We start from the raw sequence: 21,681 nt of genomic DNA on the forward strand, positions 1-21,681 counted from the left end.
GCAATATTATTTGCATTGTGGTTGGCCTGTTTTGAATGCCCCACAATAAGAATGGTATGAGGATAATGAGAAGTGTGTTGCTGGAATTGACGGCTACAGTTATGAAGGAAGACATGAGAAGATGGGCTTTTTAGCTGCAACTAATAATGATAAATGTCACCTGATTGCAATCTTTAAGATTATAAGCTATTCCAATAAAATAAATGGTGATGGATTGGCTTCACGGTCTCATAGTAATGGTGAGAGAACAAATTTAAGATAATCACAAAAAGGAATGGAAAAGGTTAAGACTTCTTTTAATTCACTCTGCCTTTTCAATTTACATGACCTAATTAATTTTTTATTTTATCACCTTATTTTTCACTTGAACCTTATTTTATTGTTTAAAACAAAAAGCTTGCTGAGCTTTATTATCTATCTCATTCCATTTTGAATAGAATTCGCATAGGTGAAACTAGTCAGACGAGACACAGCTCCATGCACTAGTTTCTAAACTATCTATGACTAAACAAAGGAAGTTCCACCTGGTCACGTCACAGGCCTCACCAGATGAAAATAAATGTTTTTATTTTCAAAGTACTATGTGAAAGTTGAAAGAGCCGGATGAGAATTCCTGTAAAAGTGAGAGGTCTAGGATTTGCCAAGATTTAGATGTCTTTTGAATCCAAAGACTGCATTCTACTTTCTTCCTTAATAATGTTTTCAAATGTACTTAAAGGTACATTTTTGAATGTGTTGCAGCTTCTGAAATCGGTTCCCAAATGAATCCCTTTGATCAGGTGTCTGGTCCTGCACAATGCCAAAGCAGGTCTTAGCAGAGTCACTTGTGGTATCCTATTGACTGTGACAAAGCTAACCTCTACCAGCTTATCCTTCTCTGTTTGCAGCCATCGACATTGTCGACCACTCACTCCATCTAACACCTCTCTACTATTCTCCAGCTAAGTGGACTGCTGTCACCTGGTTTCATTCTTATCAGAGACAATTACTCATAATTCTCTTCTCCTCTGCCAAGGATAAATCTTTAAGCCTCTCCTGTTTCTTATCTACATCCCAGATGAAATCTTCTGAAGGCTCAGCATTAATTTCCCCATGTATGCTGACAGTATCCAGTTCAACTTCACTACCATTCCTCCAGATTCCTCCACTGGTACTAAACCGTAAGATTGTTCATTTGATGTTCAGTGATAGAGGAATTGAAATTCTGTTCAATTGAAGTACTGGGCCATGTGAAGCTTTTGTTGTCAGTCCCCATTCCAAACTCTGCTGTCTAGTCACTGACTCGATTTCTCTCTGGTAAAATTGTGGGATTAAACTAATTTGTTCACCATAGATGATAAAGTGTGGAGCTGGATGAAAACAGCAGGCCAAGCAGCATCTTAGGAGCAGAGAAGCTTTAGTGCTCCTAAAATGCTGCTTGGCCTGTTGTGTTCATCCAGCTCCACACTTTGTTATCTCGGATTCTCCAGCATCTGCAGTTCCCATTTTCACTAATTTGTTCACCATCTTGGTATCACTGTGGCTCACAGCACCAGGGACCCAGGTTCGATTTCACCCTCGGGCGACTGTCTGTTGGAGTTTGCACGTTCTCCTCGTGTCTGCATGGGTTCCCTCTGGGTGCTGCTGTTTCCTCCCACAGTCCAAAGATGTGCAGGTTAGGTGGATTGGCAATGCTAAATTGCCCATACAGTTCAGGAATGTGTAGATTAGGTGGGATATAGAGGGATCGGCCTGGATGGAATGCTCTGAGAGAGGGTGTGGACTTGTTGGGCTGAAGGGCCTGTGGTGATCTATGATCACCTTTGATCCAGAGATGAGCTCCTAACCTCATCTGTGCCATACCTACCACCACCCATTTTCGCTTCTTTAATTTCACTTGAGGCCCTGCTCATCTGCTGAATCCCTCATTCATTCACTCCTTTGTTGCCTTGATTATTTCCACTCACTCAATTTGGTATCCCACATTCTACCCTCTACAAACTACCCGTGCCTTCTCATACAGCAAGTCTCAGAACTACATTACCTGCCAAGTAACGTGTTTAGTTTAAAATTCTTATCATTGTCTTCGACCCCTTCATGGCCTTGCCTATTTGTCTCCGTAATCTGCGTCAGTCCCTAAAGCCTCTAACTATCTACATTCTTCCAGTTCTGGCCTCTTATGCATCCCTAATTTTAGTTGCTCCAGGATTGGTCATTGTGCCTTTAGTGTCAAGGGTCCAAGCTCTGGAATAGCCTCCTTATCTCTCTTCACCAGTATCCCGTAAGGCATTCCTTAAAACCAATCTTTGTGAGGCTTTTGGTCAGGTGAGCTATTATCTTCTGTGTGCCTGAGTGTCTGTATTTTAGTAGTGCTACTGTGAAGCAATTCTCAACATGTATGGGGTATGAGCATTGCTGTCAAATTTGACACTTGTTGCCCATCTCCAGTTGAGTTGACTTGGCTTTCCAGGCAATTCCAGGTAAGAGACAATCACATTACAGTGGTTCTAGAGTCACCTGCAGATTTCCTTTCCTAAAGGACATTAGTAAACCAGGTGGGTTTTAATGACAGTTGACAATGGCTATATTATTGAATAAATTGCTATGGTAGGATATGAACCTATGCCCCCAGAAGATTATCCTGGGACAGTGAATTAGTAACTCAGTGACATTACCACTATGCTGCCACCGTTTGCACCATACAGTTCTTTATAACACTTTTTAGACTGTATCAGAATGGCCGTATAAATTCAATTTGTGGAATCTTCCCAAGCGACCCAGGCCATGAAGAGAAAGTTGGGAAATTCATGTGAAATGGCCAGCAAGGAACGTTTTCAACATTGAGAGCAAAATGTCCCATTTTCTATCAAAGTTGTTGAAAAGTGAGATGAGATGCTCATCAGTGCAGGCGTGGCATGGTAGCAGACTGGAGGGCACTTCTGCCTCACAGCACCAGGGATCCAGGTTCACTTTCAGCCTTGGGTACCTGTCTGTCTGGAGTTTGCACGATCTCCCCATAGGTTTCTGCTGGGCGATACAGTTTCCTTCCACAGTCCAAAGATGTGCAGGCTAGGTTTATTGGCTGCCCTAAATTGCCTCATAGTGTCCAGCAATGTGCAGGCTAGCTGGATTAGCCATGGGAAATGTGGGGTTACAGGGATAGAATGGGTCTAGGTAGGATGCTCTTTGAAGGATCGATGCGGACTTAATGGACCAAATAACCAATATCTGCACTGAGCAGCAGGAGATCTTTTTTGCATGAATTAGCATGTATTAACATTTTATTGTTAGTTAATTTTACCTCATTTCTATGTAGTTTTCTAATCTCTCTCAAACTGAGTAAAAAGTAGACAGCAACAAGTCTCAACATGAAAGTCAGAGTGGTGCCAGGGGACACAGCTCACGACTTGCTGCTCCAGACCTCCGCGATGCACCAACATCACAGTGCACACTCCACTGGCAGCAACCGCTCACACCCCTGGTTCATGGGCCCTGGTATCCAATGCATACCAGTCCCATTGCATCATCGTGGCACATAGACAATCCACTTAAACTATGGTTCTGCACTTTGGAGTGCTCCGGTGCCTTTCATTGTAATGCTGCTGCCAGGACACATTGTGTGCAGGATGAGTACCCCTCCCATGGATTGCAGCAGGATGCATCTCGAGGATGTGTGTTTACTGAAGAAAGGTCACTGGAATTATCGTTACATAATTCTGCTTTCTCTCCACAGATGATCCTAGAAAGCTGAATTTTCTCCAGCAATTTCCGATTTTTTTTTTCTGATTCACAGCATCTGTAGTTCCTTGGTATTTTGCATCTCTGGGATCCTTGCTTGCAGTCTCATTACTCCATCATGCTGTGATGGCTGCAGTGCTCACAGCATCTTTACCTTGCCTCGCCTTGCCTTTAAGTGCTTTTGCCCCTCAACAAGGGCTTAAAAGATCACAGTATTTGTATGTTAACTTACTTTTTAGTACATACACAGGATCTCAAGCAGCATGTCATAATTGCCATCAGTGATCTGTCAAGAAGGTGAACCTATTACTATATGACACCATACTTTGTCAATCTCACACCTGCACCATATGCTAGAGGTGCATGTCACAAACACACTGCATGTGCATAATAGAGTGGTCACCTTGAAATCTAAGGGGAGTAGTCCTCTTATCAAGGAATATGTTGATAGAATTTATTTTCAATGGAAATAATTATTTCATTTTTAGTATCTCTTTTTAATTATAACCTGTCTTTGAGGTTTGGACTATATCTCTAATGTTCTTAAGCATTGTAATATGTTTCTGAGTACCTGTTGTCAAATAATTATAAAAATGCCTGACTAATTATTCTGTTATAAAACTTTCATAAAAATAATGATTGTAGAATTGTAAAGCATTGATCGTCTGTTTTGTGAATTAAATGAAAATGTACTGATAGCAACTTGTAAGATCAATTGTAAGTGATAAGAGGTAATTGAGGACAAAGTACAGAAGTTCATCCCAAAGAAAAGAAAGATTATCCGGGGTGGGATTAGACAGCCATGGCTGACAAAGGAAGTCAGGAAATATATCAAAGAAAAAGAGACAGCCTATAAAGTGGCCAAGAGCACTGGGAAATCAGAAGATTGGGAAGGCTACAAAAACAAACAGAGGATAACAAAGAGAGCAATAAGGAAGGAGAGGATCAAATATGAAGGTAGGCAAGCTAGTAATATTAGAAATGATAGTAAAAGCTTCTTTCAATACAAAAGAAACAAACGAGAGGCAAAAGTAGACATTGGGCCGCTCCAAATTGACGCTGGGAGGCTAGTGATGGGAGATAAGGAAATAGCTGAAGTACTTTGTAAGTATTACTTAATAAGTACTTTGCGTCACTCTTCACAGTGGAAGACATGAGTAGTATGCCAACAATTAGGGAAAGTCAGGGGGTAGAGTTGAGTATCGTAGGCATTACAAAAGAGAAAGCGCTAGAAAAGCTAAAAGGTCTAAAAATTGATAAATCTCCTGGCCCCGATGGGCTACGTGCTAGAGTTCTGAGGGAGGTGGCTGAGGAAATAGCAGAGGCTTTAGTTGTGATCTTTCAAAAGTCACTGGAGTCAAGGAAATTCCCAGATGATTGGAAAATTGCTCTTGTAACCCCCTTGTTTAAGAAAGGATCAAGGCAAAGGATGGAAAATTATAAACCGATTAGCCTAACCTCTGTAGTTGGTAAAATTCTTGAATCCATTGTCAAGGATGAGATTTCTAAATTCCTGGAAGTGCAGGGTAGGATTAGAACAAGTCAGCATGGTTTTAGAAAGGGGAGGTCAGGCCTGACAAACCTGTTAGAATTCTTTGAAGAGATAACAAGTATGTTAGACCAGGGAAACCCAGTAGATGTTATCTATCTAGACTTCCAAAAGGCCTTTGATACGGTGCCTCACAGGAGGCTACTGAGCAAGGTGAGGGCCCATGGTGTTCGAGGTGAGCTACTGGCTTGGATTGAGGATTGGTTGACTGACAGAAGGCAGAGAGTTGGGATAAAAGGCTCTTTTTCAGAATGGCAACCAGTGACGAGTGGTGTCCCACAGGGTTCAGTGTTGGGGCCGCAGCTGTTCACCTTATATATTAATGATCTGGATGAAGGGACCGGGGGCATTCTGGCGAAATTTTCCGATGATACGAAGATAAGTGGACAGGCAGGTAGTACTGAGGAGGTGAGGAAGCTGCGGAAAGATTTGGACAGTTTAGGAGAGTGATCCAGGAAATGGTTGATGAAATTCAATGTGAGTAAATGTGAGGTTTTGCACTTTGGCAAAAAAGATACAGGCATGGACTATTTTCTAAATGATGAGAAAATTCGTAAAGCAGAAGTACAAAGGGATCTGGGAGTGTTGGTCCAGGATTCTCTAAAAGTTAACTTGCAGGTAGAGTCCATGATTAAGAAAGCGAATGTAATGTTGTTGTTTATCTCAAGAGGGTTGGAATATAAAAGCAGCGATGTGCTTCTGAGGTTTTATAAAGCTCTTGTTAGGCCCCATTTAGAATACAGTGTCCAATTTTGGGCCCCACACCTCAGGAAGGACATACTAGCCCTGGAACGTGTCTGGCGGAGATTCACACGGATGATCCCTGGAATGGTAGGTTTAACGTATGATGACCGGCTAAGGATCCTGGGATTGTACTCATTGAAGTTTAGAAGGTTGAGGTGAGATCTAATGGAAACTGACAAGATAATGTATGGTTTGGAAGGGGTGGACGCTAGGAAGTTGTTTCCGTTAGGCGGGGAGACTAGGACCCGTGGGCACAGCCTTAAAATTAGAGGGGGTAAATTTAAAACTGAAATGAGACGACATTTCTTCAGCCAGAGTGTGGTGGGCTTGTGGAATTCATTGCCACGGAGTGCAGTGGAGGCCGGGACATTATATGCCTTCAAGGCAGAGATCGACAAATTCATGATCTCACAAGGAATCAAGGGCTACGGGGAGAGTGCAGGGAAGTGGAGTTGAAATTCCCATTAGCCATGATTTAAATGGCAGAGTGGACTTGATGGGCCGAATGGCCTTACTTCCACTCCTATGTCTTATGGTCTTATGGTCTCTCCCACATGTTGACCAGTTGTTGTCAAGAGAAGATTCTAATTGTTGATGGCCCTGTTAAGACTTTGTGAAATGTATGTTTAGCCCTCAACTTTATACACAAGGAAGGGGTCTGCCCTGTGCCTCTGCTGACTTAGCCAAAGCTGGAGGGTCAGATCTTAAAGCTTTACTGAGGCAAAATTCATTCCCTATTCAAAAAAAGCAGAACAGTTACGTGTGTGAGCAAGCTAACAATGTGCTTTGATCAAACATCAGCTGTAATCTTAATTTATTTTTCCCTTCTAGAACCTTGGGAAGTGAGACTGAAAGTGAGAATAGGCAACATTTGCTGTCAGGCTAACTACCAGAGCTGAACATAAAAGGCTGAAATAAAAACTCGACCCAAATTCTCTGATTCTATAAAACAGGAGGTTGGTGACCAGTGGAAATCCACAGGGATCAGTGCTCAGAATGCAACGAGAGAAGGCAAATGTACTTCAGCAGAATTTGCCAATGATATGAAAATAGGTGGAAAGGCAAGTTGTGAGAAAGATACAGTTTGCAGAGAGATATTGATAAGTTATGTTAAGTAAGTAGGCAAAAAGTTGGCAAATAGAGTATAATGGAAAAATGTAAAGTTGTTCAATTTGGAGGGAGAGCAAAACAACAGTATAGCAAACTTTTTATTAACTGCCACTGAAGGGACTAGGAGTGTACCAGTTTATCAAATATTCTGGTTGATCAAGAGGTCCACATAGTGTAAAAACACAAACTAATTAATAGAAATGTAAGGCAGGGAGTATATGCTTCACTGTTATACCTTACTTGCGGCATAAATCACTTAAATAATAATGCAACTTTGCCTTGAATAAAACTCACAGGCAGAGAGTCTTCATGTTCGCACCCACTGCTAACTATTCTGATATCACAGATATCACGATAATACAATAGAACATCGAACATTACAGCACAGTACAGGCCCTTCAGCCCTCGATGTTCTGCCGACCTGTGAGACCAATCTGAAGTCCATCCAACCTACACTATTCCATTATCATCCAAATGTTTATCCAATGACCATTTAAATGCCTTTAAAGTTGGCGAGTCTACTACTGTTGCAGGCAGGGCATCCCACATCCTTGCCACTCTCTGAATAAAAAAACTTACCTCTGACATCTGTCCTATATCTATCACCCCTCAATTTGAAGCTATGTCCCCTCGTGCTAGCCATCATCATCCGAGGAAAACGGCTCTCACTGTCCACCCTATCTAATCCTCTGATCATCTTTTATGTCTCATATTAAGTTACCTCTTAACCTTCTTCTCTTTAAGAAAACAGCCTCAAGTTCCTCAGCCTTTCCTCATAAGACCTTCCGTCCATACCAGGCAACATCCTGGTAAATCTCCGCCGCACCCTTTCCAATGCTTCCTCATCCTTCCTATAATGCAGCAACAAGAACTGTACACAGTACTCACAAGTGCAGCCGCATCAGAGATTTGTACAGCTGCAACATGACTTCATGGCTCAGAAACTCAATCCCTGTGCCAATAAAACCCAACACACCATACGCCTTCCTAACAACCCTATCAACCTGGGTGGCAACTTTCAGGGATCTATGCACATGGACTCCGAGATCTCTCTGCTCATCCACACTACCAAGAATCTTACCATTAGCCCAGTACTTTCTATTCCTGTTACTCTTTCCGAAGTGAATCACCTCTACCTTTTCCACATTAAACTCCATTTCCAACTCTGAGCCCAGATCTGTAGCTTATCTATGTCCCTCTGTAACCTACAAACATGCTTCCACACTATCCTTGACTCCACCGACTTTAGTGTCATCCACAAATTTACTAAGCCATCCTTCTACGCCCTATCCAGGTCATTTATAAAAATGACAAACAGCAGTGACTCCAAAACAGATCCTTGCAGTACACCACTAGTAACTGAACTCCAGGATGAACATTTCCCATCAACCACCACCCACTGTCGTCTTACAGCAAGCCAATTTCTGATCCAAACCACTAAATCACCCTCAATCTCATGCCTCCGTATTTTCTGCAATAGCGTACCGTGGGGAATCTTATCAAATACTTTACTGAAATCCATATACACCACATCAACCGCTTTACCCTCATCCACCTATTTGGTCACCTTCTCAAAGAACTCAATAAGGCTTGTGAGGCATGACCTACCCTTCACAAAACCGTGTTGACTATCCCTAATCAAATTATTCCTTTCTAAATGATTATAAATCCTATCTCTTATAATCCTTTCCAACACTTTACCCACAAGCAAATTATTCAGACATATAATTTTTGCTACTTTATCAAGAGCGCCAGTTCATAAGGTCCAGTTGAAACAAAGCTTGCTGTAATTGCAAACAGCGAGAAACACAGAAATCTTCAACTCAAAAGGATTTGTGTCTAAAACAAAAACCTGGTGCACAGTTACAGCAGGTATTCAGGATGGTCAATGGCATGTTAGCTTTTTTTTGATGGCATTGGAGTATAAGAACAGGGAACTTTTACTGCAACTGTAGAAGATGGTGGTGAGACCAGATCTTGAGTACTCGAAGCAGTTTCGGTCCACTTATTTAAGGAAAGATATCACTTCGTTGGAGGCAGTTCAGAGAACATTTACTAGGATGATCCCTGGTATAGAGAGATTGTTGTATGAGCAAAGACTCAACAGTTCGGGACCCTACATTGGAATTTAGAAGAACGTGAGGTATTCAAATTGAAATACACCGGATTCTTAAGGAGTTTGACAGAGTAAATGTTGAAAGGATGTTTATTCTCATTGAAGAATCTAGGACCAGAGGGCATAGTCTCAGAATTAATGATTGCAGAATTAATGGATGCAATTAATGACTGAGATGTGGAGGAATTACTTCTCTCAGAGGTTGAGAGTCTTCAGAGCTCTTGCCACAGAGCAATGGGGTTTGTCCTTGTATATAATTATATAAGGCTGAGGTAGATAGGTCCTTGATTACTAGGGAAATTGAGGGTTATGGGAAAAGGGCAGGAAAGTGGACATGAGGAATGACAGATCAGACACAATTCTATTGAACATGTTTGAGGGGCCAAATGTCTTAATGTTGTTCCCATTTCTTAAGAGTTCATATATATTCAATATACAACATTCTTGAACCCAAAGCTAGTAGGATCTCTCAGACTTTAATCAGTTAAAATCCACTGAACATCATTTGAGACCTGTTGCTTGGGACCATCCCGTCAACCCCAATAACAGGAGCAAGATAGTAGTGCACAACTCTCTCACCTATTGAGGCAAAAAATGCCCAGCAGTATCTCCTCCCCCTCACTCCATTCGTATCATTGGTATTTGCTACTCTATTCCCTGTAGCTTTACCCTCCCTTTCTATTTCCCCATCTTCCACCTGGTCCAAGACAGCGGCAGACTAGCACGCTCCAGCCAGAGCTCCACTGCTTTGCCAGTTCCTTTCCCTTTCTTTTCTGCAGTTCCCGACCCCCAGCCCCCGCCTCCAACCTTTAACTTCTTAAACTTACCGGGAGGGAATGGAGGTGAATGCAAATGCAGTTGGTGCGGGAGACAAGTCTGAGACCATGCCAGTTGAGGGGGTGAGTCGCGGCCCGGAACCCGGAGCCAAAGGCAGTCTGAGTCCCGGAGGCGAGTTGCGGCCTGGAGCCCGGTGCGTGGAGATAGCAAGGCCTCACGTTCTGAAGCCTAGCAGGCACGGTCTCAGTGAAGAGGACTATAATTTGAGTATTTTTTTTGAAGAGACTTTTTATTCTTATTCTTGACTTTGAGTAATTTGAGATTTTTTTAAACTTTGTATTCTATGACAAACTATTTCATATTTTACTCTTTCAATTCTCTAACAAGTATTTACAATTCTGTGCCTGGGTACCCTGTACCTAAGATGGTGCCAAAGCAGCGACATTACAAACTTTTCACTGTACTCATTTGAGCGCACATGACAGTAAAGTTAATTCTAATTTTAATTTCCCTCCTTTCTTTTTCACATGTTTCCCCTCACACTCTGTTTCCCCCTTCCTCTTTCTTTATCCTCTACTTCATTTCCATCTTTTTACATTCTTCCATTTGCTTCATGTCATATTAACATTTCTCCTCCTATGTTCATATATCAGAGAAAAATGGATAGGTACAGGTAGACAGGAAATATTCAGATCTGCTACTTGGTCAACACTCAGTACCAGGGAGAGTTTAATCAAGCAATAAACTAACCAGCACCAAAATCAATTGACTGCTGCAGGCTAAGTGCTTGTTGGAAGATAACACTTTGACAGTGAGATTCTTGATGTACAAAGGTCAGATCCTTGAATTGGGAAACATCATCTAAGCTTAAAGCCATGACAAAGTTGGGGTATCTGCCAAGTTAATAAAGCAGAAGTGAATGGTGCGAAACATATCATAATTCAAACTCCTTGATTGTACTACATCCGATTGTGCTTGAAGCCCAAATTTCAACAGTTATATTGGAAAAGGAATCTGAGTGTAAGTGATTTGATGGTTTGTATTACGTTTATGAAATGTTAGTAAATGTAAATGTTGAGTGTCAACAAAACTCTGAAACTGGAAAGGAAACTAAATGACTAATAACAGCAATATACGTCAGAGAGAGGCTAAGGCTGGAACAAAGAAGGCCAAGAGGAAGCATAAGAAAATTATGCAAGGCTGCACTAGAACAAATATTAAAATGTTCTTCAAACATATTAACAGGAAAGGATAAGTGAAGAATAGCGGGGGCCCATAAGGAACAAGCAGGGTAAACTGCTCACTGAAGCAAAGGGTATGGCAGAGGTACTAAATAAATAGTTTGCTTCTGTCTTCACCACATTGGAAAGATGGTGACAATGACTGAATGGAAAATGTGTGTTGAGCAACTGAGCAGTAAAGAGGTGTTATAAAGACTGGCAGCATGCCAGGTAAGGAAGTCAGCAGTTCAGATGGGATGTATTCTAGATTGCTGACAGAGATAAGGGAGCAAATTGCAGAGTCATTGACAGAAATGTTCCAGGACTGTCTTAACATAGGATCAATCCCAGGATTGGAAATGTAACAGCATTGTTTAAGAAAAAGGCAAAGGATGACCCAGGAAACCACAGACCTTTCAGCTTGACATGGATAGTGGGAAAACTGATGGAAGCCATAATACAGGATAATAAATATACACTTAGAGAAAAATGAGATAGTTAACATGGCTTTGTCAAGGGCAGGTCTTGTCTGACAAATCCAGTTAAGTTTTTTGATGAGTTGACACAGGCAATAGATAAAAGGTAGTGCTGTGGATATTGTATATTTGGACTTTCAGATATATTTGATTCAGTGCAATGTGGCAAGTTGGTTAGAAAATTCGGATTGATCGGTTTTTGGCATCATTGAATGGAAATTTGCTAAACAATAGCAAAGAGGGGCTAGGTGTAGACGAGTATTTCACAGATTGGCGATGAGTTCAAAGCACTGTGCTTTGTCTGATTTATACAAACAATTTGGAAATAGGTGTTGAGGGAAAAATCTCTAAATTTGTAGATGATACTAAGCCTGGGAGAATGGTGAATTATGAGGATGATGCTAAGTGACTTCAGAGGGGTATTGATAAGTTGGCAGACTCCTGGCAGATTGAATTTCAATGCAGAAGAATGTGAGATAATGCAATTTGGTAGAAGACAGAACAGTCTCAATGGTACAACTTGAAGGGGAGAACAGAAGCAGAGAGACTTCAAGGTTCGTGTGCATAATTTTTTGAAGATACCAGTCAAGTTGAAACAGTTGTAAGAAGGCTTGTAGGATCCTTGGGTTTATTAGTAGAGGTATGGAGTATAATAGCAAGCGAGTGATGCTAAATGTTTAAAAATAATCAGTCAGACCACATTTAGAGCATCACATTTCGTTCTGGACACCTTATTTAAGAAAAGATGTTAAAGCCGTGGAGGGAGTGCAAATGAGATTTACTAAAATGATACTGGGAATGAGGGATTTTAGATACAGGAAAGATTGGAGAAATTGGGCTTATTCTCCTCGGAGCAGAAAAGAATAAGAGATGACCTTATTGAGGTGTTAAAAATTCTGAACAATTTTGACAGGGTAAAGAAGGATGCCTTTTTTTAAATAGTTGGTATGTCAGTGACTAGGAGTCACAACTTCAAGATTATCAGCAAGAGCTAGGAATGAGATGAGAACAGACTTCTCTACTCAGTTGTTAGGCTTTAGAATGTGCTGTCTAGGAGAGTAGTGGAGATGGTTTCCATTGGAGGGTTCAAAAGAGAGCTGGATACGTATTTGAAAATGATGAATTTACAGGGCTACCCAAATAGTCCCATTCTTCAGCACTATGATTGGTCAAATGGCCTTATTCTGACCTGTAAAATTGTATGACTATTGATAAAAGCCTTTAAAGATCATTTGGCAAATCCATGTTCCTAATGAGATACTACATGCAGACTTGGAACTAATAGCAGCGGTAATAAAACACACATGTTTCAAATATGACAATTATGTCTTCTGTACAAAAAAAGAACGTGTTACAAGGTTTTAGTCTGAAGTATTAAATATGGTAAAAAAAAATTGTCAGTCTAGAAATGTGCAATATGAAACTAAAGAATACAGAAATTTGTCATAGAAAGTTTACCGCCATTGCGTGAAGATTTCTGGAGATGACAGTGTGCAAGAATACGTGGTTTGCTTGTGAGCAATTTTTTGTTCATTTATAATCCTTGATATTGTACTGCTTCCTTCTATTCTCTGTGCTGATGGAGACACATTCCTCAATGTTCTAATTCCTAGGTTACAGTGCACACTGCTTGACAATGCAATGATTGAAATGCCTCGTCACTGAGAATTGTTTCCTTCCTTTTCAGGTGCACTGTGGGTGTGCATTGTATTGAATCCTCACTGTAAACCAGACGAGAAAGTCTCCTGGCTCCGACAGCTGAAAAAATGGAATGACATGGATGTCTGTCCACTAGAAGATGGAAACTACGGCAACGAGTTACCCAATATCACCAATGCCCTTCCTCAGAGCTCCAATCAAAATCAAGGTTAGTGCTGCATCACATGGTGTAAGCGACTGTTGTGTTTTCACCGTGTGGGTTTTGAAAACTATCAAAGTTCTGAACCTCTTGGATTTTTTTTAAATCCTATCATTTCACTTGAATAATACTGTAGAAGTGAAGATGCCTGGAAATAAGTTAGAAGGCTATTTCTCAAGAAGATCTTGGGTAACATGGTAATAGTAAATTTCAAATGTCTTACTAATTTAGGAGGCAAATAAATGCAAGTTCCTGGCCTGACTCACCTACAATCATATTTTTACTGAAATTAGCTTTTAAGCCTTTTAGATGGGCATACTTATTTCTGGAATCCTTGCAGACTACTCCTATTGTGGTTCTGAGGAAGGGTCACCAGACCCGAACGTTAACTCTGTTTTCTCCTTCACAGATGCTGCCAGACCTGCTGAGCTTCTCCAGCAACTTTGTTTTTGTTCTTGATTTACAGCATGTGCAGTTCTTTTGATTCCTACTGTGGTTATGTTCATCATGAAGTATTGTTTGATGCTCAACAAGGATTTTCCTTTCATTAGGCTGGGTGCTCAATTTTATATAAAAACTGGGTACCTGTAAGTTACAACATCTGTGATTCAAGGAATTACATAACAGCCTTGTAACTTGTAGTTTTAGCAATGAAAAAGTAACTACAGTCAGATCAGAAAATTGGTTACTTCAACTTTAACAAAAGGAAATTAGTAGTTATGTAACAGGATTACATTATTCTTGAAAAGATGTCATCATTGAAATAATGGTCAGTAAGAAAAGTCAATTCATGGTATGTACATGGAAATTCATTTACTGTAAAAGTAGAATTTCCTATTGTCAGCCCTGGTAAAAAAAAAATGCATTAGGCAAAAATGTGAAGCTTTGTTAAATATCGTAACCGATAAAACTTGAGCGGGTAATCTTTACAAATTCCTAACAGCGAGCGTGGATTCTGATTAAATCCTTTTTCTTTCAACCTAATCATTCTACTTTTTTTTTGTTAATAAATTGAATTGGAAGGAATATTGAGGCTAATGCCTAAGAATCTCCATTTCTATCTATTAAAGTATAGAGAGCTCCATCCTCTCTGCATGTATGTTAAGCTTCTTTCATTGGTAAAATATGTCTTAATTGCACTTTTTTAAGGTTGTCAATTCCCTATTTTGTCATGGTAATGATTTGCCAGCAAAAGCTTAAGTGATATGTTAATTGAAATCGCGTAAACTGACCATCTTAACAACGGAAATTGAGCCATTTGACCTTTAAAGAGTCTAACATAATTTCTGGTAGTAATTTTTGAGGCATAATCCTAAAGAGATTTGACAATGATAAGTAACATTATCAGCTTACATAGAATCTTACAGTGTGAAAACACACCATTCATTGCAACAAGTTTGTGCTGGTGCTCATGCTCCACGCATTCTCAACAAAATACCCATATCATTCACATTATTATGACTGGGCTTGAGATGGCTAGAATAATTGTTTGTAGAACTATTGACTCTGATGCCAAAAATAAATAGTTTCAATGGCCTGAAAGAGATAGGATGACTGCAAGTACTGTGAAGTCAAGATCAGAGGAATACATCTCAAGTGGAGCTGTGTAACCAGAGAAAATGCTGACTGCAATGGAAAGCAGAATGGTTTTCATCGTTAATATTTAAAGGACCGGTTGGCTAATTATTTGGGTAAGTTAAATTTTAAAAATCTGTTTATGTATATTTTTAAAACTGATTTTACTCCTAACATAGCAAGAGCTATTTTAATATGGATGTCAATTTTATTTAAATAACTTATTGCACCTTAAACACTGTATGATATCCATCCTTGAACCTGCATGAAAAATATTTGGTGCGTAGTCTTATGAGACAACCTTCTTTAAAAAATTGTCCTCTGATGAAGCATTGTACAAAGTAATTCATAATTTCTGCATTTTGATCACAACAGATTCATTGATGTCTAATTCAGTGATAGATGGTAACAACAGTATGCTTGAAAAGGAAAGTACTTCAGCCACTTCAGAAGAGATGGGGATGGCATCTACCAGCGCCAGCAAGACATGAGGAGAAAATTATTGGCATTTAAAGAGGCTATCTAATAAAAGACTGAGGTCATCCACAGAGCTATTTGAAACTCATTGCTGATATCTTATCCGAGATATCAATTAGGGTCAGAAAACATTCACTTAACCAACCCAAATCCAACAGGAAATGAACTGGGTCAGGGGAATTTGTTCCAAAGAGGTTAAATTTATTGATGTGCAGTTTCCTTTCCACAGGTTGCATGATATAATCTTAACATGGTTAGACATGAAGTTTGACAAGATTGGCAGTCTGCTGTGTTGTCACTCCACGCATGAAGGAAATCATGAGAAAATGTTTATGCTGTAGCTGCAGCTTTGTGGCTCTATCTGGATTCCAGCAGGTAGCAGCATATTTAACCTGTTCTAATTTAGTTCTAATTCTCCCAGCCAAGAGAGAGCCCTCTACCTGTGTTCTTATACATAGGTATACACCTCTGTTATTTTATGATGAAATCCATTGTTAACGTACGTATTGTTACATGCATTGGATCCATTTGGCACAGTCAAATTAAAATGCTCAATATTTGAGCTGTTACACCAGGACCAGAAACACTATCCCAGAATATCAATGATAGAAACAGCCGCTGGGAGTATGTGTGATGTGTGGACACATGGATAAGATAGTCTGTTGACGTTTGTTTTTTTTTCATGATTTTGAAATGTTCAGCAGTTTCAATTTCGGGAGTTTGCAAACAACTAGAATCATCTGAACCATCTGATGTAATTCCTATGTACATAAAGTTAGGTTTGCAAGAAATTGTGGAAGTTACTGTATATAATTCGCATTATTAAATTTGAATGTACTATTGAATTAATTTTCACTATACAATGTAATTCTAGTGACAGTTTAATAAACATTATTTATACTGCCTAGATTGCATGAGATATGATGGGTTATTGTACAACTCACCATTGATTTCTGACATGTTAAATTGTGAAAGTTAAGAGTTCTAACACATTTGTAGAATGGCACATGTGACTTATAGTGGTTTTCAAAGATATATATGGGAAAGCAAATATGACAACATTTCTGGGAATTTCTTCTCCTAAAGATAATGCGAGTTACCACTTGTTATAAAAATATAGCAGAATAAGTAATATACCAGCAAATCAAAAGATTGAGCAGGCTAACAGTCATGTGACATCCTAGGATAAACAAAGAACAAAGAAACCTACAGCACAGGAACAGGCCCTTCGGCCCTCCAAGCCTGCGCCGATCAAGGTCATCTGTCTAACCTGTCATCTATTTTCTAACGGTCTGTGTCCATTTGCTCCCTGGCCATCCATGTATCTGTCCAAATATATCTTAAAAGACGCTAACGTGTCTGCATCTACCACCTCTGCTGGCAACGTGTCCCAGGCACCCACCACCCTGTGTAAAGAACTTTCCACGCATATCTCCCTTAAACTTTCCTCCTCTCACTTTGAACTCATGACCCCTAGTAATTGAGTCCCCCATTCTGGGAGAAAGCTTTTTGCTATCCACCCTGTCTGTACCCCTCATGATTTTGTAGACCTCAATCAGGTCCCCCCTCAATCTCCAACTTTCTAATGAAAATAATCCTAATCTACTCAACCTCTCTTCATAGCTAGCACCCTCCATACTAGGCAACATCCTGGTGAAACTCCTCTGCACCCTCTCCAAAGCATCCACATCCTTTTGGTAATGTGGCAACCAGAACTGCACACAGTACTCCAAATGTGGCCGAACCAAAGTCCTGTACAACTGCAACATGACCTGCCAACTCTTGTACTCAATACCCTGCCCAATGAAGGAAAGCATGCCACATGCCTTCTTGACCACCCTATTGACCTGCGTTGTCACCTTCAGGGAACAATGGACCTGAACACCCAGATCTCTCTGTTCATCAATTTTCCCTAGGATTTTTCCATTTACTGTATAGTTCGCCCTTGAATTTCATCTTCCAAAATGCATCACCTCGCATTTGGCCGGATTGAACTCCATCTGCCATTTATCTGCCCAACTCTCCAGTCTATCTATATTCTGCTATAATCTCTGACAGTCCCCTTCACTATCAACTACTCCACCAATCTTAGTGTCATCAGCAAATTTGCTGATCAGACCACCTACACCTTCCTCCAGATCATTTACATATATCACAAACAACAGTGGTCCCAGCACAGATCCCTGTGGAACACCACTAGTTACAGGTCTCCAATTTGAGAAACTCCCTTCTACTACTACGTTCTGTCTCCTGTTGCCCAGCCAGTTTTTTTTATCCATCTAGCTAGCACACCCTGGACCCCATGTGACTTCACTTTCTCCATCAGCCTGCCATGGGGATCTCTTCATTTAAAAGATGTTGCAGACAGTAGGCAGGCAAAGTAGGAAAAAAGTTCAACTTCTGAGAGATTAATTCATTCATTCATTGTAATTAACTTAATTCACTGCTTCAGTTTATGCTAATCTATTAAAATTCTGGGTAAATTGTATGCAGGGAATAGATTTGTAATTACTTTGACTATTACCAATACTGTAAGGTAATTATTTGAAAACCAAAAGAACTGCAGATGCTGTAAATCAGGAACAAAAACAAAGTTGCTGGAAAAGCTCAGCAGGTCTGGCAGCATCTGTGGAGGAGAAAACAGAGGTAACGTTTCGGGTCTGATGACCCTTCGCGGTCACTGGACCCGAAACGTTAACTCTAATGTAGCTCACTCATCTACTTTCCGCTATCTGGCTCTTAATTTCAACAAATTTTAATCTTAACAATATCTTCTGGACTGACCATCCCAAATATCTTGCAGAAAATAACATCAAGAATCATTTTTATTTTTTACAGCTATTTTAAAATAAATATTAGAAAAGTAAGAGCAAGACAAGAGTGGGTATTAGACTAACTGCTAGAAAAAAGGGCTGGAGAAGTAGTAATGGGAAATGAAGAAATGGTGGAGGAACTGAATAGGTATTTTGCATCCGTCTTCGCAGTGGAAAACATCAGTAGCATAACAGAGCTCAAGTGAGTTGTGGGGCAGAGGTCAATGTCAGGCCATCACTAAGGTGATGTTGCTGGGGAAGCTGAAAGATCTGAAGGTGGATAAGTCATCCGGGCTGGATGGATTATGCCCCCAAGTTCTGAAGGATGTTGCTGAGGAGATTGATTGATAAGGTATTAATGGTGATCTTTCAGGAATCACTGGAGTGGGAAACTGGGCAAAATGGCTAATCTCTGTTGAAGAAGGGAGGAAAGCAGAAAATGGGAAATTTATATGCCAGTTAGCCTGAGTTCAGTCGATGCTAAGATTTTAGAGTCCATTATTAAAGATGAGATGGCAGAATACTTGGAAATGCATTGTAAAACATGGCTGAGTGTGCACGGCTTTGTCAACGAGAGTTTATGCCTGTAAAGTTTATTAGGTAGGAAAATGCAATGTTGGCATTCATTTCAAGAGGATTATAATACAAAAACAGAGGAACTGTTGACACCATATAAGGCATCCATATAAAGAAAGATGTGCTATCATTAGAAGGTGTCCAGAGGAGGTTTACAAGAGTGATCCCAGGGATGAAAGGCTTGACATATAACGAGCGGTTGAGGACATTTAAGTCTGTTCTCAGAGTTTAGAAGGATGAATAGGAAATCACATTGAAACTTCTAGAATACTGAGGCCTGGATAGAGCGGATGTGGAGAAGATATCTCCACTAATAGGAGAGACTAGGACCTGAGAGCAGCCTCCAAGTGAAGGGATGACCCTTTAGAACTGAGATGACGAAGAATTTCTTCAGCCAGAGTGTGGTGATTCTGTGTAATTCATTGTCATAGAAGGCTGTAGAGGCCAAGTCACTGAGTGTATTTATAAGAGAGATTGAGAAATTCTTGATTGGTAAGGGGATCAACAGTTATTTGAGAAGGCAGGAGAATGGGGTTGAGAAACATATTAGCCATGATAGAATGTATGATTGCTTGACTTCTACAATAAACTTAAAGAAGACAATTCTGAATAAGTAATATTACCATAATGTAATTTGTACATAGACTTCCTCTTGATTAAAGAAAAGGTCCAAACCTTGGCCTTGGTATCATTTACTTTGACAATTATAAAATCAGCTTCATTTATAGCTCTGTGGAGATTAACAAATGGATAGTATCAGAGATAATGGGAACTGCAGATGCTGGAGATTCCAAGATAATAAAATGTGAGGCTGGATGGATAGTGTTGGTTATCATCAGGTTAGATTGATGCTTTTATTTTAAAAGGTCTCCAATCAGACTGTAATGTGCCCAGGTGAAAAGGAGTGTTGACAAATGGATATTTGAGGCCCAAGTCCTATTCCAAGGAAAGAATGAGCTTAGGATGATATTTCAACATGGCTACACAACATAGATGTCCTGAATTTACTTATACTGTTGCACAGCTTTATTGTTAAAGGGTTTATGCAAAGCAATGAGAAGAATGTCTGTCATTGAAAGGCTGTAGAAATTCTCTGCGGCTTTTATCACCACATAACAGCATTAAAGTCAAATAAAACATAGACAGCTATACTGAAAAGCTGAAACAAAAACAGAAATTGCTGGAAACGCTCAGCAGGCCTGACAGCACGTGTGGGGAGAAAACCGAGTTAACATTTCGGGTCGGGTGACCTTTATTCAGAATACAGGAAAGCCACCTTTTACACAGACCCAGCAACAATAAAATCCTGACATAGAACACGATCCTGATTTTTTTTTTCCTCCCACTTCTCTTCGAAATTAATTTTACTTTTAAGGAAATAAGGGACAATTATGTACTGTTCGTACAGATCAGATTTTGATTAAGTTGGCTAATATAACTGCACATAGGAAAAACATGGGAATACTTGCTTCTAAAATAGGATAAACTCAAATCACTTTGATGGAAACTGCCATTCACAATCCAATTAGTCATCCAAGGTCATGGAAAAGTTAAATCATTACTTCAGGCTAAGCGCCAACCAGTTAAAGGTGTTGACCTGTAGAGTTAATTTCTTGTTTAAAGAATCTAAGACAAAATAAAATTCAGTCTCTCTTGGCCAAACACCACATCTTGTCTCTCTAGATTTAATTTATACTGCGTATCTTGCTTTACAAGTCTTATGACTAAATTTCTGTGCTTTTGTTTTCTAACTGTTACTTTATATTGCTGCACCACTCTCCCTTTTGGCTCTCGAAGGCACACACTTGATAACATGCTTGATGTTGCATTGTACTATGCATTCCTGTCTTCATAATTAAACTGTTTTCCATTGATTGAAAAGTTGCAATCTTCTAAGTATGGTAAATGTTATTTGTCTTTTGCGCTGAACTTTCTTCACACGAGCCATTAAGGTGCAGTGAACATTGCTATTGTTAAGCATGTGGCCTTATATATTCAGGCACTGAATTGCTAATCTCTCTAATAGTGATGGCATGAAGAACTCAGTAGAGTGTGAGGGCTTTTTGATTATTTTCTTCATTTACTCCATTATGAAAACTACAATGGGTAACACAGACACCGTTCGCACCTACCAGTCATTATTGAACCATATTTATAGAGGTCATTTTTTTTTGTCCTTTTTAATTGAAGAATTTGGAGGATAACCAAAAATTGCAGGGTTAGCAATATTTTCAGTCCAGAATCCATTTTGTAAAATAACGCTTCATCTATAAGGTGCGTGTTCAAAATTTCAGGATGTTCCAAACCAATTTGAACTTTTGAAGTATATTCTGTATTGTAATGTAGGAAGCACAAACACATTTAATATTCAATACAGGACAAATTGTGGACTCCTTAGTTTTGGCAGAGAGTGATTATAACAACATTGTCATTTGTCTTAATGAGATTTATCTGTCATACCACTTTAATCTTCACTTTAATCACTATTTGCAAGAAGGATGAAGAAAATATTAATGCATTTTGGAATCTGTACCACCTGTTCAGAGTCAAGTCAGTGAGTTGACAATTTTCTTTCCATTATGATCTTAAAAAAGAGTAAATTTACAAATGATAGCAAAATCATATGTCTCTTGATTTTTGATTTCCAGTATTATACTTGTGATTAACTAGAGC

At 39.7% G+C, this 21,681-nt stretch overlaps 1 protein-coding gene across 1 annotated transcript in view; it reads left to right on the forward strand.

Moving 5' to 3' along the window:
* The window catches only part of zswim5 (zinc finger, SWIM-type containing 5), a 243,479-nt gene that overhangs the window by 188,740 nt on the left and 33,058 nt on the right, over positions 1–21,681 (forward strand). Inside the window, exon 5 of the mRNA XM_048539381.1 lies at positions 13,397–13,576. Within this exon, the coding sequence (XP_048395338.1) occupies positions 13,397–13,576 (180 nt within the window). The remainder of the gene's footprint in view (positions 1–13,396; positions 13,577–21,681) is intronic.

The sequence above is a fragment of the Stegostoma tigrinum genome, chromosome 8 (genome assembly GCF_030684315.1).
Source record: "Stegostoma tigrinum isolate sSteTig4 chromosome 8, sSteTig4.hap1, whole genome shotgun sequence".
Classification (NCBI taxonomy): Eukaryota; Metazoa; Chordata; class Chondrichthyes; order Orectolobiformes; family Stegostomatidae; genus Stegostoma; species Stegostoma tigrinum.